This window comes from Galleria mellonella, unplaced genomic scaffold (genome assembly GCF_026898425.1).
Source record: "Galleria mellonella isolate WM207_F2 unplaced genomic scaffold, CSIRO_AGI_GalMel_v1 utg65, whole genome shotgun sequence".
Lineage (NCBI taxonomy): Eukaryota > Metazoa > Arthropoda > Insecta > Lepidoptera > Pyralidae > Galleria > Galleria mellonella.
The window spans coordinates 5181039-5201494 of NW_026442138.1; the positions used below are offsets into that span (position 1 = coordinate 5181039).

A 20456-nucleotide genomic window follows, 5' to 3' on the forward strand; every position below is an offset into this window, starting at 1 on the left:
TGAATTATGTATGAACATATCCCAAGATAACAATTAATTCCCGTTTTGCCTGTTACTACTTAAAACATAGATTCGCTTTATTTTGATTATTTTAGAAATAGCTAATATACCTAAATATTTTTATATTTTTGGTATTTATTTTATATATCATATATAGATGTAGAGTATTTTTTGTGTCATTTCAAATTGGATTAAGCCAACGCTATTCTAAAATAATTATTATAATAGAAATCTTTTTTTTTTTTGTTGAAAATACATAATACATTACGATTATGGAACACTTGTACACCTATTGTACCAACAGTGTTATTTTAATAAGTAATTTTGTAACCATATGAATGTGTACATCAATATATTGACATTTATAGTGTGAAAGGTTAAATATTTAGCTAACGTTCAAAGTTATATCGAATTTAAACCTCTCTGTGTCTGTTCTTCCAAGAAACAAATAACTATTCTATTAAGTGTACTACCAAATACATAATGTCTGGTTCAGTAGGTGGAAAACATAAGAAAATCAATTAGTATTGAGAGATTGAATACCTACATCGAGAAATCTTTAATTATTTATTCAATAGAAACCTTATTAACTTAATATGAATAAATAAAACATAAAATATAGGTAATATTTGTCATGTGTTCGTAATAAGTTAAGCTTAAAATACTTCTCAAATGCTTTGCATACTAAACAACTGATACTCATTTAAAATTTTGTTCCACAAATAAAACCGCCATCAATCTTGACAAAATTGGTAAGGGACCAAGATGGAGTAAACCTTTTAAATTATCAAATCTGGGTCAGAATTGACAAATATATCGTATAACCTACATATACAAAAAAACATATAGTCGAAATGACAACGTCTTCTTTTTTTTAAAGTTGATTAAAAAATTCAATATAGAGCAGACAACTATGTGTATACAGTACAAATTGTGAAGATATAATAAAAAAAGGAGGACATCATTAGAATTCTTTTTTTAATGAATGATAATGGAATTGTAGCCTCGTCTGCGTTAACAGTATACGCTGGCCGGGCACCAATGAGGGATGATAAATGAGGATGTAAAGGCAAGTCAATTAGCCAGCTGAATTCCAGGTGTACTCATCACGATGGTTTCCTGGGGGAATCATGGGGAAGACGACCTGCCAGGGTATAGTGTTAGCAATAAAACTGGTATTCCGCGTTACTAAAAATCCCTTCCCACCTATAATTAATATAAGGTGAAGTAATTTAAATCCTTAGATAATATAAACGTAGTATAAAGGTAAATCTATAAAAGGTAGCCTTACAAATAGCAGTGAAAATAAATAAAAAAAAAATATTACATAATCACCATAAAAACCCCACTGAGGTTTAACACCGTTGACGGGACGCCTTGATTCGGAGCTTTGTCACGTGCACTCAATTTATGTATATGACGTGCTCACGGGGTTTGGACCATTCCGGGACAATTGATGGTTAGCGGGTTGATGCGACCTTTTATTGACACACTTTTGACAATGTTGCAGGCAGTTTTAAATATACAAGTACATATAAGTAAAAGCTATTTATGTTATTTGAATGTTCTAAGTATAATATTGCTAAGCAATAATTTGATTTTACTGATTGTACTTAAGTTATTAATCGTTATTACTAATTGATTTTAAACTGTAATGTAGATCGTTTATTAATAAAAATACACAAAAAATTTAAAACTTGCTTCAAACCCATTGAAATTTAATTGTGGCTATTTGACAATTGCTAATAAAAACTTAAAAAGAAAGGTTTTTTTTTTTAATAAATTACATGAACTAGACATGAAACTAACACTCAAAAAACAAGCCGTGCCGTGCAATGCCGATAAAATCTTGGGAGTACACATGGAATAATTTTTCTACATTTATCTCAATTTCAGAATTTATTTATATCTTTTAGAAATATACATGGGAAATATAGTCTTTTGCCACGAATTCCAGTGGATTGCGCTATTTTGTTATATGCTGAACAAGAACTAATAAATATAACTTAATTAATAATATAATAGGAAGCGACAAATCTGAAATTTCGGCTGAAACACCGGTCGTTTTCTACTACAAAATTAATTCAAATCTATCCGTCGATATATTTTATACAGAGTTTTCTTTCGAGTCAACCTACTTATATTTGAGATTCAATTGATTTGTAATTTAGAAGTAGGAATTCTGGGTTTTTCGCATTCTGCTACTTTTAGCTTTTTAACTTTATCTTCAATATTAAAAGCCGTTGCCAATATAGAACTAATACGTAATTAAAAAAATAGTTCTTTAGATTAATTTTATAGCACAAAAAATAATGTAGCATTTTGCCGTTGTAAGTACCTATCTAGATTTCATAAAATAGATGTAATTTATTATAGTGAATTAAATAACTCTATACAATGAACATGAGTAATGAAATCGATCTGAGTGCCTTTGTTTGGATGTCATTGTTTACTGTAACCCAACTTTTTTCCAGATATCGATTGTTTTGAATGGTCCCTACAGTTTGCAGTTACTTCATATCTTGTTTCCAGGACGAGCGGACGCCATTGAGAATTTACTTTGTTACCAACTTGAGAGTTTTCTGTAACTATTTCTATAGGAACGGCTTAAGTTTGTAAGTACATATGGTTTTATTTTGATGAAATACGGTTTTCTTTTTACAAAGACGAACAACAGTGTTACTGTCATATATTTTACAATAGTTAGACATGGACATTATTTTATATGTGAGTAGAAAAAGTACTTAAGAGCGTTTGTTCTCTTCACATTTTCTCTTTGATATTTCATTCAGTATACATAATATGGGATATATTATATTGATCATTATATATTTATATATATATTCAGTATATAGAATTTTTATCTACTACTTTCTATTAAAATACATGAAATGGCGAATAACAAATGTTATTTACAAAAATACATAAATATACCAAAAATGTTGCAAACTATCAATTAATTTAGGATGTAAGTATAGGATTATTTCTAGTGCCCATCTGTTAGAAATACGTTAAAAAGAAAGGGAATGGCTGAAATGAAGATAAAACAAATAAATTATTTATTTCTTAAGTAGTAGACTGGTAGCATTTTTCACAATAAAAGTAAATAAAAATTAAAGCGAGTAAGAACCAGTTAGCAATAATAAGTCTCCATATAATAAAAAAATGTGAGACGGGCAACAAGAAAGATTAAGTACAATATTGCTTGATTGGGTATTTTTCTCGCCATTTGGGTATTTTTTTCTGTTAGTAAAATTTTGGAGAAATAAAATTGATGGAGAAATTTTTGAAGAAAAGTGAAAAGTGCTTAGTGTTATTAAAGTAATTGTTTGGACAGTTTTGATGTTTGTAAAGTGTACAGCGGTATATAAATACAATAAAATATATGAATAAAGGTAACGAAACAGATAATGTGATAAGAGAAAGTAAGTAGAAATAAAAGAAAAAGAGAAAAATTTTGTTTCGTCGTTTCGTTTTGTGATAAAAATAGTGAACGGTATTAGTTTGTGATTGGGTGCAGAAAAAAAACATATCGATTTGGAGGAAAAATATTTGATTTTGGGTAAAAATTAAAAATGGCATCTGGAAACCCTGAGTAAATAAATTATGAATGTAAATGTGAGTCAGTACTGGTTTTTTACTAAAATCAGCAGTATTAACTCGAGCATTCATTCTGTTGCAACTCAAAGTAAGCAGCGAGGAAAAAATAAAACTTTTTTCATTGGGACTTAGATTTAATTAGATTGCAATGTAGCTTATTTACGTATTTTTAGATCTGCTTTTTGCTTTTTTCCTCGGGTGAGTCCCTCGTCTGTTTTGTCTCATACTTTTCGCGCTGGTTACCTGTTATTCTAACTGTACTTATAATTAAATTCACATTTCTCTGAGCCAGATTTCCCCGGAGACGGGACAAAGATTTGCATTTCAGCGCTGACGTAGCCACCGCTGTTGATCTCAATAGCAAAAAGTTGAAAAGAAAAAGAAACTTATATCTAAAGTGGAAGTTACAGCTGACTTCTGTTATAGTTTGCACTGGTAGCCGAAGGCTTTTGTATTTGAAATGAAGTTATCAATTCACTGATAGGTATTTTATATTCTTACCATATTTGCGAAATAGAGCATAAGTTTGACATATGTATGTATGTAGTGATGTGAACAAACATGGAATGTTGTTTTAACATTTGTAATAATCCCCTATAGGTATGTTTATTGATTAACAATCCCACTAATATTATAAATGTGAAAATTTTTAAAGAGATGTGAATGTTTAAATATTTGAAAATAATTAAACATTTATTTATTTATATGCTTTTGTACGTTGTTTATTACGCAAACATGTTTAAATGGATTTGAACGAAATATGGCAGATGTACCTACATTATATTCTATTCGTAACATATAGGAATGAACAGAGTTTCGTGCCTCCAGTCAAACTGTTTATAATTAATTACTCTTCTCCATCCAAAGGTTGCCTGGAAGAGATCACTCTTAGCGATAAGGCTGTCTATTGTTTTTTTTTTTGTAATATTTTCTTGTAATTACATACTGTAATATATAAGTTTACTATTGTTATCTTATGGACGAAACAAATAAGAGTATCTGTCTATAGGATACTTTAAATATTTAACAGACATTAATTTAAACAGCTAATAGATCATTAATAGAGTGTAACATTGATGACTTTTCCTGTACGTGCATTTATTTATTTATTCATTAGTACATGTATGTGTACACGTCGGACTTAATGCTAAAAGCCTTCTCTCCCAGACATCTTTAGGGGAGTGTCCTTCGTGTGTTCGAGAATACTCGAATGGGGTACTAGGAATAATTGATATATATATATATATATATATATATATATATATATATATATATATATATATATATATATATATATATATATATATATATATATATATATATATATAACTTTCACTACAATGCCTATTAATGGACAAAGTGAGACACAATCATTTATAAAATATAATTTAAAAAATTCAGCGGTTTGAGATGTGAGGTAGAGTATTGCGATTCATAAAACCTAATTTAGGCGTTTAATGTTACCGTAATGGTTGCATTAAGATCCTAGAATTTGAGTTTAATAATTTAAGGTATAATAATAATTACATTATTATCTGTTGCTATCTAAAGGAATTGTAGCTATTTCTTAATTAGAATTCTAAAAGTTGCTCTGTTTTAAAATCCTTTTCCCTAAGAGTAGGCTGATTATAAACATCGACATACCTATTTCGCTTTCCTTTGTTACTACATTTAAACATCTTTTTTCACCCTATTTGTAACTGCTCGTAATTTGCTTTAAAGGATTTACTTATTATTCAGTTGCTACGTTATTAAAATTGAAGTAATGTTGTTGAAAATATTGGCAATATTTTTAATTTAATAATAAAAATAGTTTTGTTTAGTCTGTGCTTAGCGTCTTATAAATATAATTTAGTAAATGCTGACTACTTGATTTGTTCTGTATACATATTTTAATATACATTTGGATTAATCTCCACAAAGAAAACATTTTATATAAATATTATTAGTATTCTCTCATATTGTCTATAGCCTGGACCAGTATTTTTGAATTAGTAACTTTATCGGTTATCCTTTATACTGTGTTCTTTATATTACATAAATAAATACAAAAATAATTATAATTACATTCATTAAATTCATAGATCGTTTTGTCATGAAACTCCTAAATTTAGACGATAATCAAACCCGAATGCTCATAGTTAATTATTGTTTTAGGTGTTCTTTATGTTGACGAAAGTAATATTCTACTTTCATAGTATAAATAATAGATATTGATTAAATTATAAATTCAATATTTGTCTTATTAAGAAAGGGGGAAAACCAATAAAATCCTTTCATTGTGAACCTAACAATCCATTAGAGAAAACATGCAATTCCACCGTGACCCAGTTGTCTGAATAAGCTCCACATAAGCTAGGGTGTCCTGTTAAACCGTGCTAAATGATGCGGCGGGACACATTTCTGGCACGATTCCAACCTGTCGGTTGCCCGCTGTCCCGCCATTGCCCACATCCCGTCAGATATCATTGTCCCGTCACATGGGACAATTCCGTGCCGTCTCGGTGTCAACTTGGTATGACTTCAATTTACTATAAAGCGCTGGACGAGCACGCAGTCAGCTTGATGTCTGTTGTTTTGTTGCAAATGTAGTTTACATAGTTTAGTTAGTGGAACGGTCGTATTCACGAATCGATCCAGTAAGCGGTATTGTTTTATGACAGATGTTTTAGATTAGTTTACTTATGTCCTTCTGACCAATTTACATTGTTGTGGGACAGAGACGTTTGCAATTTTAACATACCTAAATGTTGTCCATATGTCTACCCGTATATATATATATATATATATATATATATATATATACTGGTATATATATGTGTGTGTTAAAGAATTCTTAAAATAGTGTGTAATAATGTTAATATTACTTTTGAACATTATTGTTATTATACAGAAAACGATATGTTCTCGAAATTAGAATAAAATGAGAAATTTGCAATGGGAATGACGCAATTACTTGAAACTGGACATGTAATTTTGTAAATTATGAATAAAGTGCCAAAAGTATTGTACAAGTAATTGCAGAGAAGTGGAATGGTTCACTGCAAAGACATTGGAACGCTATGCACCGTTACAGGACCAGTGTAGCTAGAGGTCGACAAACATATATGAACTAGATAAACAATGTCTTTTTCTAACATAGTATTCTAAGTATTGTACTAACACGATATAGATTGTTAGAGGGAGACTTTGTACAAAAGTCGATTGCTTGGGTACCTCTGTCCTATTCGTGTTTCTACCGTGAAGCAGTTGTGTTTGCATGGCTGTGTTTCGGTTTGAAGGGTGGGATATGGCGTGAATTTACTGGGTACGGAGGAATAACACCTGAGTTCTCAGGAATGCCAACGTATGGGGGGTATCATGAGTGAAACAGTATACTCTGTTATGTCCATGGTACTGCTCATGTCTATAGGCGACGGTTACCACTTTGCATCAGGTGGACCGTCAGCTTGTTTGCCATTCTAAGTTGTATAAAAAAAAATACAAAATAAAGTAAATCATTATTTTTATTAAAAGTTAGTAACTGGTTAATAATTCAACATATAAGAATTTTGATATTCGAAGGCAATTTATATTGACATGCCGGCATGAATTTGAAACCGTTTGAAAACAGGATAATCTCGTTTAAAGTTAGGCAAACATGTCTCTGGCGGTGTTCCAAGGCTTTGAGTCCGGCGGCCGAGCGTCGATCTGCGATTGCAATCCACTCGCTCGCTAAAAGGGTGAAAAGGACCCCAACGCCTACGCGAAGGGTTTAAAAGACCCTCGAAATAGTTGGCATGTCTATTTTAGGTTTGTTATAGAATATTAAATTGGGTTTTAAAAGTTACTGTGGGGGACCGTAGTAGACGTAGACACGTAGACATATAAATATTTTTATTATATTTAAATCTAAGGTATTTAGGTGTATTTGTTATAATATTTTTATATGCATTTCATTCAAAATTTGATTAAAGCAGAGATACAAATACCTTGATTCGTATGATGTTGTAAATAATATAAATAAAGAATTACTAGCTGCAAATAGTTTTGCTAATACCTCCATACCACCGCATACTGAGTTCATTTTTTTGTTTTCGGTAAAAATTATCTTATCTCTAAAGTTGGAACAAACAATAAATATTTACAGAATTTTATCATTATCAGCTGAGCAATTTCGGAGATAAACGTGAATTTTTATAAGATATAATAAAATTATAACTAAATATGTATATATGGGACATATTTAAGAAGAATTAATGTAAAAAGTAAGGGAATATAAAAAGAGACTAAAAATAGCAAAACCAATAATATTTCGTAATTTTGTCTGTCTGTATGTTTGTTTAGGCATCACGCAAAAACTACTGCACTAAATTTACTGTTTGTTTCGTACTTGTATACCTGAAGATCATTGGGTGTCCTACTTCCGATATCCATGCGTATAATGTAGCGGATAAAATCGAGTTTTAAATCATACAATTTTGTAAAATAAATTGTACATAAAACTTTATAATACATATAGCGTTCTTTGAACAGCCTCAATAACGAAAAGTGTTGCTTTCAAAATGTGATTAGATTGAAGCAGTGAAGTATACAAACTCAGTGAATCGTTTGATGGTATATCTATCTCTAGATATGGAGTCCGAATCGAGGACATTTCACTCTAGGGGCCCGTCGGCTCATTATCAGTGGTGCTTCGTTGGACAGCCTCTGTCACGAAGATGCAACGATAAAAGCTACACATTTTATCTTTAGGCTAAACGCTCTTGGCTCACAATATAAAGGGCCTTTTAGTAGTGGACTTCTAACTAGTGTTGTGCCGAGTCAGACTAACTCGAAAATTGATTCGAAGATATCACTCGAGTACTCAGTATATAAAGTTCGAAAATGTGTACATTTGGATACAGATTTCGAGTACTAGTCGCGTCTTTATCTATTCTGTTTCTTCTATTTCATATTAAATAGCAATTAGACATGAATTTTATGTATTTTTACTTAAATACTATATAAAAAAACATTTATTTTCATCAAAAGTAAGCTTTAAAAATTATTATAAATACATATACAATACATTACTTGGGTACAAAGAAATACTCAAATATTTGATTAAATATTTTGTTATTTCGTCAGTGAAGTTCTAACAGTTCGTAAGTTAGTTTTTTCTATTTTTCATTTTTTGATTTGATTCGATTGTTAACAATAGTGCAGATCACCTAAATTATTTAAACATCTCCATTTTAAACAATTACTCTATATTGAAGCTTACTGTTAACATAAATAATACAGTAGAAACAAAAATAGACATTCTATCAAGTTTTTTTGCTATTCTGTAAAATTTTGTCTTACACACTATTAGAACTTTATTGACGATTCTATTTTCTTCGATTCGAATCAAGATTTGATTATTTTTTTAACGATTACCAAAATACTTGAATATAAAAAAGCGGATTCTGCACATCACTATTTCTGACGCTATTGCGTGTGTAGTTTGATAGACTGACTGGGGTTTGGGGAGACTTGTGGTTAAACGTTGTTGCGGCGGACTTTGTTGTCATACAAAAGAGCACTTATAAAAGCACTTAGAGCCTTTGTGGTTTGTTTTTAAATGAAATTATTTAAAATCACTACATCAGGTTAACTATTCTGTCACGTTACTGATTTATTTATATTATGCAATTTATCTGCCACATAATACATAAATTACTAGCTAAGTTTCGCCGATTCGCATGCGTGAATTAGGACAAAAAGTATTCTAAATGTTAATTTAACATGATCTGTTTCGATACCATCTATACAAATGTGTACCATATTTTATTTAAATCCAATAAGTCATAGCTAAAATATAAATTGCAAAAAAAAAAAAAGATTACACAGAACAAATAATGACCAAGTTTGTGACGTTAAAAAGCTCAAGTTACAAGAATCACAGTAGGATTTGCCTTCCCTGACCGGTTGAGTTTGATAAACTTCATGCGCTGAGACTGTATTATAGTGGTGAGACATATATATCGGAACAGTTAAACTCAATAGGCTAAAAAAAATAACTCGGAGCTGTTCCATTGAAGCCGTAACAACTATTCCAATTTCACAAACGACACCATCGACCTGACAAAACACAGAACGTGATCTTGTCGTATTTAACATTTGGAGTTAACCTATGGTAGAAAGAGATAGCAGTTGTTCTCTACTCTAGAACAGTTTTCTATGTTGAATTGTTGTTGTACTGGAAGAGGTAAAACAGTGTCCTTGTTTTACAAGTTTCAGACTACGTTTAGTGTAATATTAACTATTTAGTACATTTACATTGGCAGATTGTATAAATCCCTAGTAAAATTTATGAAATAATGACATTTAATTACCCTTATCGTTAAAAAGTATCTTTTTTCTGTCAACCTCGTGGATGGTGAACAGTAATTAATTAATGTTTTATTTTTATTAATTAATTACTTAAGAGTATTTATTTACCAAGATTGTTATAAACAATGACTGGTCCAACACTAAAAGCGCTTACAAAAGGATGCCGTTGTTTCGTTGCATGCAACGGCGTAAAAGTGAATCTATTTCGTGCTTCGAATGATAAATCAAGCTTAAAGCCGAAGTTATCACTCCATCTAGATGAGAGTCGTAAAAGAGTGTAGTCTTGGCTTCGAAGTTGTTTTTGATTGGTTTTTACTTATTACACTCTGTCTATATCAAGGATTTATCAACAAAAAATAAACAATATTACTTTTTTTTAGCCTGTAATTTCATCTCTGTGAACTTCGATTGTAATTTCCCATAGGAACATAAATTATGATATGAAAAATATAACGTAGCTAAGTTTCTCGACTACTTATTTCATTTTTTCCTAAACTATACAGAGGTAAGTACTCGAATAATAATTTACGATAGTTCGTGTATATGCTAATTATCACGCTTAAAGAAAATGTTACCTGAATTATAAAGCGGCGTAATGCAAAATTTAATAAATTTCCTAACACTATGATATCTTTATTCGTGGCTACGATCCCTAATGATTTATTAAGACTTAACAAGAGAGCCGTTGAAGGCGACGGAGCAGACATTTCCCTGCTATTTTTTAATTAAATTGAAATATTAATTTTTATGTCTATGGTCGGGCGCATCACTAGAACCCAAATCGGCACCGGTCGACTTCTGTCAGCTGCTTTCGTACTTACTCGACCATCTACCACAAATAAAGTTTTATTATTATATTCAACTCCTAATTACCGCATATTATAAATATTAACTACTTTCTCTAAAATTCAAGTCTCAACATCCTTTTCGCAGTACAGCCTACTCGTAGTTACGTTTTATATTTTATTTAAGTACAAAATATAATATTTTTCCAAAAATAGACTTAATCATTGATCACATTTCTAAAAAGTCAAATCAAACTAGGGAGTAATTTAATATTTCCATTAAAAAATAATTATATAATAATAATAAATAATAAATCTTTTATTTTAAGGAATATATCCATAGTTTACAGTCATTGCGATAATAATTTAATTATAATTAATTACAAATTACAAATATAAGATCGCGTAAACACACAAATAGACATGAATTAAAATCCTCTTCTTTTTGAAGTCGGTGGATTAAGATTTAACAAGAAAGTCGTTGTGCGCGGCCGAACAAACATTTCCCTGCCATTTTTTAATTAAATTGAAATATTCATTCTTACGTCTACTTACGGACATTTGTCTAAGGACAAAATTCCGCGTACAAAGGGCTTCAGATTAAATTTCCGCCGGGTCCACTTCAGCCCTAGAATGCCCTTTATTACTCTGTTACAAAAGGCTCCAATGCTCTACAACTAGAATATTAGAGGATCCCCTCTCATTCATTTCCTTCGTGGTTTATTTTGTCTATTTTGCGGGAATGTAGTTCATATTTGAATACCGAGGTTTGAGTAGTTAAATACAAATAGAATTTGTTATAGATTTCCGATAGGTGATACAGATTTGTATATTATAAATGAATTTTATACAGGATATTAATAATTTCAATACAATAAATAACTATCTCCATTAAAGGTACATTAATACCTAGTACAAAATTATAGCCCGTTTCTATAGAAATTAATTAAAAGGTAACCAAGTTTTGTTGAAATTATAGAAACGCTCTGTGAATGAAATTAGTAATAAATCGAAACATTCAAATCGATGTTTGACTTGTACAACTATTGGATATTGGGTCAGACGTTGCGGTCGGGTCAATTATTAGTTTTTTTTGACATTTAGTTTTATTAAACGAGACTATAAATAAATACTTAGCAAATGATTTTTATTCTCTGTTATTCTGCATTTAAAAAAACAGTATACTCTGTTATGTCCATGGTACTGCTCATATCTATAAGCGACAGTAACCACATTCCATCAGTTCCATCATTCCGTCAGCTTGTTTGCCATTCTAAGTTGCATAAAAAAAATATAAAGTTACTAAGTTTGCTCTAGTAAATTATTAAGAATAAATACCAAAGAAATAATAGTAATAGTTGTCGAACAAATGGGCATTTTAAAAGAAAATTCTGAATTTTTTGTCAGTGTTTACTGTGTTGTGAATTAGTTTTAGAAACGTTTAATATAATATAGCATATTTGTAAATATTAATGCAATAAGTACTTGAAAAATAAATTACAAATTTTGTAACAGAAAAACGGATAGCCGCACAGCAGGACGGACTAATGAATGAGGAAAGTTAAACAAAAGCTTGTAATTATAAAATCGCTTAAAGACAGCAATATAATTAAGGTTCCAATAATTTCCTTAAAACAGAAATAATTCAACAATATAATTTTCGAGTCGGCCACGGATTCGGAGGTTATCTTGCGAGCTCGTTTTATTGCGCGAGTTAAGCAATATCCACGGACAAACGAGGCTGTTACACACGACAATGTTATTTTGGGACCTGCTAACAGCCACTAAACGCTTTATTAGGTTACAGTAAAGTATTCCGCTGTAATACATTACAATGGTTGTTACAATCTATAACTATGAATTTAACGGGATACCTAACTCTATTTATGGGCCGAATGTCGTTAAAGTGTTAATAATTTATGAAATTACTTGGTAATTTCATAAATTATAATATAATTCACAAATGATTGTGTATTTAATAAATTTATTTATTACATCACATATGAGTAGGTGTTTTCTATGATATGAGTCATTAAGTACCATATTTACATATTTACAATTTTATATAATAGGATCTTCTGTTTTTTAACGTTGACAGCGAAATAAATGTATTATTTGTATTCTATGTTTTATTGTTGCTAATAATTTATTTTTTTCAGGCGAATTTTTTTTTTAATTTCCCTCTAATGTATATATATTATATATTAATGTATATATACGTTAGAGAGAAATTAAAATATATATATATATATATATATATATATATATATATATATATATATATATATATATATATATATATATATATATATATATATATATATATTCAACTTAGGAAATAAAGTAAACTTCTATTTAGTATAATAAAAAATAATGAACAAAGGTCTTGAGAAACATGTTATTTAATGAATTGTCATTGAAAATGGTTATAAAAAGCGTAACAAAATATCATTAGTGACATTTATTTGTGTTCACTGACACTGACATTGCTTTATTTATAAATTCGACTTACACCCACAATTGCATGTCAGAATAAATTGGAAATAACTAAATTTCAAGTGTTTTTCTTGTCATATGATTGTGATGAGTGAAAGCTTGTTTAGTTTTAAAAACACTCAGTTCATTATTTACATTTCTATTAGTATAATTATTAAGAAATTGCAAATTAGAATGTATTTTTAATTTCTTGTATTTTTTTACATTTATGTCAATAGGTTCTATTTTATTTTACTTATAACTAGTTGACCCAACAAATGTCGTTCTGTCAAAAGTTGGGGACAGTTTTTATGCGAAATAAAATAATAAATTTTTAACCCAATTCCAACTATAATAAACTCCAACTAATTTACATAAATATCAATTCTACTCATATAACAGATACATCTACCTACCATAGAATATAAAATTAAACATTTCGAGAAACGTTAAACGTACACGTCATCGATTCCGGAACGTCTGGACTGGAAACTAATGCAATAAAAGACAGCAAGAGAGTGAATTTCCTCGAAATTGGAACGGGGCTACGTGAGATCTCAGTGGGGAAGCTACAGCGAGAATTCGTGACGTAATCTTTATAGGGTTAATGTCACATGCTGTCAAAAGTGTGAATTGGTGGCGGGAAATAGATGAAAGAAGGCGAATTTGTGATTGTAATTCGGTATGAAGCAAGTTTATTTCATATAGATATTAACCGTCTTACAGGTGTACAATACATGTTTAAACGTCTTACTACAAAAACATGTCCTAACGTCTGTTTATGTTAAAAGGAAAATTGTCTGTCACATTGTATATATATGGAAATATTGAAGAAATTTGTGAATAGAAAAAATATGAAAGACCTGAAAGGCATATTGTGGTAATAATATATTCAATTATTACCTTTGATACATAACATTACAAATAAACCTTATTATACTATTCTACTGCTCATATCTATAGGCGGTGGTTCCTACTTTCCATCAGGTGGGCCGTCAGCTTGTTTGCCATTCTAAGTGGCATAAAAAATTAGCTGACTAAACAATATTTAATCTTAATTTATTTTAGACAAAAAGTGATTTAAGTATTTTTTGTAGTAAGGCAATAATACTTTGTTATTTACGTTTTATGATTCAGAAATCACAAATTTAATATGTCTTATTTGTAACCAATTGTATCCTACTACTGTTACTCGTGTGAGGATGTCGCTCTCTGGTGTCAATAGGATCTATGTCGCCTTCATTTATAAACACGAGAATCACGTGGCGTACTGGATCATGAGTTTATATGCCCTTCAAAGCACAAATTAAGTGATAGTAATTTTTAAATAATCCTAACGTGAATTTCAATATTTTGAAATTTGGACTGGAATTTGATTTAGGGATCCTGGGACCACAGGCAAGTGGTGTCTAACTAAACTGTGGTTGTTTATAAATATTATATATGTAAAAGTTTTGATCTTTGTTACTCAATTACGCTGCATGGATAAGTATAAAATTTATACATACATACACATACATATACACCACATCCTAGAGCGAATATATTCACTTTTTAATGGTTAGTCGATTAGAATTATTTTGTTTAATTAATTATTTAATAAAATTTCTACTAATAATAATAGTAACCAATCATTAAATGTTAACAGTCGCACGCACACCAATGGTAGCGAAATTAAACAAAATAATTCTAACTAACCCACTAACCAGTGATATTTACTTCCGCAAAATAACGTCTAGTTCAGTAAAAAATATACTTTTTATACTAGTTCACGTGGGTGCGCAGAAAAATCCAGTTGGATCCCGTTCTTTTGTAATCATTAAAATATCAATTAGCTTTCATTTTTAAAGACGGTGAAACTGGTATGAGTTTAACATCGTTATGAAATCAATTATAATAAAAGACGTTGACAAAATAATTTATCGTTGGAGACACAAGACGATGGATGTTCACAGTAATCGGTTGGATACTGGCTATTCTATTTGACTGACGTTAATGATCATTGCTTCCGAACATGAAACATCAGCTTAGCACATCAAACGACGGATGTTTTGTAAATAATGTTAACCCGTTTTGCAGCGTATGTCCCAGTTTAAAATCCCTTGTAAAATGAACAATATACACGATAATTTTTGTGTATTGTCAAGTTCAAAACATTTTCAATTTGATGGGATTTTTATGCAACATAGAACGGTAAGCAAGCGGATGCTAAATATAATGTCAAGTGATAGTCGTCACCTAAAAATATGAAACATGATGGCCATAATAGAACATACTGTGACGTTCGTGGTACCTTACACCATAATATTTATGTGACGCCATTCCTGAACGCTAAAATGTTAAGCTTCCGTACCCTGCAAATGCAGGGCAGGGTCTGCAATTGTGGGATATCCCACTCTTCTAACTGAAAGTGTTTTTTTGTACGAATATCAAGTCATATCTCTGTCAAAAGTCAACCTATTCAAAGAGGAAGAGAATCGTAGTTTGCTTGTTTGCCATTCTAAATTGCATAATTTCTTATTTTAACTGTATTTCTTTTATTTACTATTTTTTGTCTATTTTAGACAATATTTTTGTAATTAATTGTAAAAATAAACACTAATTAAATATTTTTTTTTCTATATTATTCAAGTCTGCACCGATTGTGATGCTTCTTTTTCAATCAAAAGCATTGTGTGTGTTCTCATCATATAAAACTAATTTGTATTGATTGAAGTATTTTATATTTAAAATCTAAAAATTATCGTTTTTATTATTATAGTAATACACAGCAATAACCCATTTATTATTTAGAATAATGATAATTGTCTACGCAATATAATCTTAGTACTGCTTATATCTAGTGTATAATTAATCACATCTAATTAGAACCAATCCTCTTAGCTGGAAACGGTCGTGGCACAAAACAAAGAACTTCTGTCCAAATTCAGGAACATGAAAAAAGTTTTTGACTTTACCTTTGGAAGTTGCAAGGCCAGACAACTTGGTATGGTAAAGTTAAAATTAGTTAGTCGCGATTTTGTTCTATAGATGAGTTATTGTTCGTATTTTCTTTTTACCTACCGACGTACAGTGGAACATTTTTAAGCGACTATTGAAATGCGTAACTTGTCAATTCAATAATACAGTTTTGTGTATAATGTTACGCAATATCTGTACCAATTGTGTATCGATTTTCATGATTACTTTTGCAAGTGATAAAGTTTAATTCCATTTAGCTGTGCCCATAACTTGCTTCGCGTGTTGTTGTAGCGACCGTTAACTACTTCGCATGTACGTTACATTAATTTTGTACAGCATTTTTACATTTTAATTTTTCTATCATCTATTGTCGAGTGACTCTATTCTCTTTTTAATCTTCCTGTAAAGTATTTTTTTAACTTTTTAAAACCTACTTTGCTATTTCCCGCGACTTCGTCTGCTTGTCCGGGATATGTTTACTGACTGGAATAAAAGGTATACTATATCCTTCTTTATCCCATATAGTATGTTATATGAAATTTCAAAATGGTTAGTAAGGCCGTAAAGGCGCTATAAGGTAACAAACAAACTCATATTCACATTTATAATATTAGGATAAATGTGGATTCATATTTAGTTTAATATACTGTGAAAATTTCTTCAAAATAATTACAGTTGATTTTACGTGAATGCTGACATATAAATATACAAAGCGACAAATATACAAACAGAAAAAATTTAACAACCGTCGTTTTTGGTTCGGTATCGCATGAACTCTTACTACAATATATTAATAAAAATTAAAAATAAATATTTATAACATTTATCTTTACGCCAATTAAGAATTCACAAAAGTAGAGCGGTAAGAGTCATTAACCGTCGATTACCTAACTGCACTCGCTATTCAAATGTGATGTGATTTGGAAGACGTCCATGGTGGAACGTCCAATACTCTCTGGCGCCATTATGTTACAACCAGTGTCAGTAGACACGCCTGCCTCCTATAAAACTTCAATAAGTCTAAAACTGGATAAAACTACACGGGTCTAAGTTAACTGGCCACGTTACCTGCCTGGCAGCAGTGATGAGCCAACCCGCAGTTACGTACCTCAATGGCAGGCTGTTAAGCTCTAAACGGAGCTTATGGCCGAGAAAAAAAGCGTACAGTAGATAAAACAAGGAGTGGTAGTTCAAAGAGTAGTAAAATCGAGCTGATTCGATCACTGCGATCACTGGAAATCTATTTTGTCAAGAACAAATAGGGCGTTTTTTAACGTCTGAAAATGTGAAAGTAAGATTGAAAAGATACCTACTGTCTTTATCAGGCACGTTAGAAGTAAGAAAAAAGTAGAAAATATTGTTATAATTAAATTATCTATGTATTTACGTAACATATTTAATTATTTATTCTTTTGCACACATTAAAATATATATACAGGCTGCACTAAATGCTGGATGACATTCTCTACTAGTCAACCTTTACACTAAATAAAGAAAGTAAATGGCGGTGCATTGATTTATAATTAAAATAATAATCAATAAAACATATTTAAGTTGTTTTTACATAAAACTTGTTTATAATTTATAATTTTTTGGTATTTAATTTCTTTATTATTTTCTTTATATATGTAAATGGAATATTTTTTAAGTTGACAGCACATCTTTCACCTGCCGTCTATAGACAAGAATGCCATCATGAATATCATAAAACAAACTAAAAATATCTACAATTATTAAACATTTTGTAAAGTATTATCTGTATCATAAATACTAATATAATTATAAATTTATCTTCTCTTATAATATAAACATTAACGAATTAATGTTAAAGTTAAAGCGATAGTTGCGTGACACGGAACTATCAGTGCAAACTCACTGTAGAAGACTAAGCAGAAATGAAGCCAATTAGCGCGTACATAATGAGCTCGATTTTCACGAAAGATTGAATTCTGCTAATGAGACTGTAGCTTCCCCTAATAACATTGAATTATACGCTATTAATGTTCGAGCCAGTTTATACGAAGCCTGTTTCATTTCGCATAAAATTATCTCGTGAATGCTTTGCAGCCCTGACAAATTTATGGTAAACATTTTATAATGTTTTTTCACAATGTGTATTGTAAAGCTTACCGAATTAACTGCAGCCATCACAACATGGGCGTCGCCGCTACACCAATCTGGTTACCAGCTCATTCTGAAACAAATGGCGATATAAATCACTTAATTAATTACTCCCCATGCCACACAAAATATACACGTGTATAGTAAAGTCGCGTTCCAAAAAATGTTGATCCATTTAATGTCAAATACGTCGAACGTGGTTATTAATGTCAACCGTAAAGTAAATTAGTCCAAAAGCAATATCGTAAATGCCTCTGAAAGCGGGTCGGCCTTGTTGACATCTCGTATGTATTCTGACTCAATGCAGTCTCCGGCCACGATTTGACGTTTCGCCTAACAGAACACGTTCGGAAAGTAGTGTTCGGGATAAACAAATGAGTGTCTAAGGACTAGGCAGTAAGTCACAAAGTTCATCAGCATAGACCGCTATAAGATACGTCTCGCGACAAATAGAATAGCCGCGTTCACAGTCAGTAGGGCAAACGTCCAAGTCCATTAATAAAATTGAATCAGGCGGACATTCCAAAGCACAATATGTACACGTGTGGAGATAAATAAAATTAAAAGTTATTCTGTGGAATAAAAAAAGGAAGCCTGTTGAAAGATGATTTAAGTAGATAGAGCAGTCACAGATGGTAATAAGGCGGTAGCTGGCAGTCATAATAATATTTGTGAAATTTCCACTAAATAGTACTCATAAAACAACGAATAAGTGTCTGTTTTGATTAGTAGTTGGAATATTTCACACTTGTACGACATTAGCATGAAATTTCATAATTTAATTTAAACGCCATTTTAAAGTTTCAGTACAGTTAGAACTCATACATATGACGCGCCAATTACTATTGTAACTTGCGCATTGCATTCTAGAAGCTATAATAAATGTGAAGATAAAACTGATCGTCTCAACAGATAACAAACATTTGTCTTTGTGTTTTACTGCTCTTGGTATAAAGTTCAAAATTAAAGACTATTACATTACGATTACGAATTAAACTAGCTTACGTAAGATAGCTTTAAGTTTCTTTATAGGGAGTGAGACGACTAACTTTGATCATTACAGTTTTATTGTAGATCTTAACATCGTTTATATTTACTTCAACGACAACGTAAACACTTATATATAAATACTTATTAATAATTATTTCAATAGCTTGTTAGAGGATAACAAATATATATTACTTAAGATTTAACGAGATATTAGCAGAAATTTAAACAGATTTGACGATTTTGCAATTATAATTACGCGTTTGAAACAGCAAGCTTTATAAGAATTGAAACAATGATGAGCTCTATAGTAAATTAAATTCTTAGTATTCTGCATAATGAAGACAAAGTTTTCATTGTGACAACCCCGTGTAAGCCTATATTAGGCACTGAAGCGTATTTGTATTTTGTATGTCAATTCTAATATCCTTCTCATTTCCTTTCTTTTATATTTGTATTTTGTCATTAATATAAAAATAGAATTGTACATATTTTCATATGATTTACTATTAAACATATATTAGATTTAGTAAGCGTATAGAACTGCTAGACTGTCGAAAGAATCTCGTAGAATAATATAGTTTACTGCCACATGTATGAACTAAAACAATTCATACATTTAAGTTCTTTGTCACAAATCAATTATTAAATAATCATCAATTCTAATTATTGTAATTCTATTGCACTTGTGTCACAAATAAGAATTACAGTAAATAATTAAAATAAATGATACAAAAGTAAACAGATACATTACTTTGTAACTGTAATAGGAATGGAATTCATAAATTGAGCATTTTTTTATTGATTTTCTACGTCTTTGTTACATTCCTTTGTTTTAGAGGATTTTAATTTTTATTGTATATATGGATAAGCACATACTACAAGTATATTATTTAATATTTACCAAATACATATAGGTATACATATTAGGTATTTCGTATTTCTACTGCCAACCAACTTGTCTGTAATACTGTGTTCGTGACGTTTGAGATATGACAGAGTAATTATTGGATACGATGGTCTTCAGTCATATTAAGCAATGTACAACGTCTCTAATACAAGCATCCACTACTGATATTTGTACAAATATTTACGGTACTACTGACATTCCAGCGAACCGTACGCTTGACTGTTACCCTTGTTGTATAAAAAAATCATTCATGACTGTCCTCATGGACAGCGACGTCAACA

The 20456-nt window shown here is 30.5% G+C and overlaps 1 protein-coding gene across 1 annotated transcript in view; it reads right to left on the reverse strand.

Moving 5' to 3' along the window:
- LOC113519720 (zinc finger protein 541) overlaps positions 1 to 20456 on the reverse strand; it is a 344226-nt gene that overhangs the window by 215268 nt on the left and 108502 nt on the right. Inside the window, exon 2 of the mRNA XM_026904897.3 lies at positions 18288 to 18351. Coding sequence (XP_026760698.1) covers positions 18288 to 18305 — 18 coding nt within the window. The 5' untranslated portion in view covers positions 18306 to 18351. The remainder of the gene's footprint in view (positions 1 to 18287; positions 18352 to 20456) is intronic.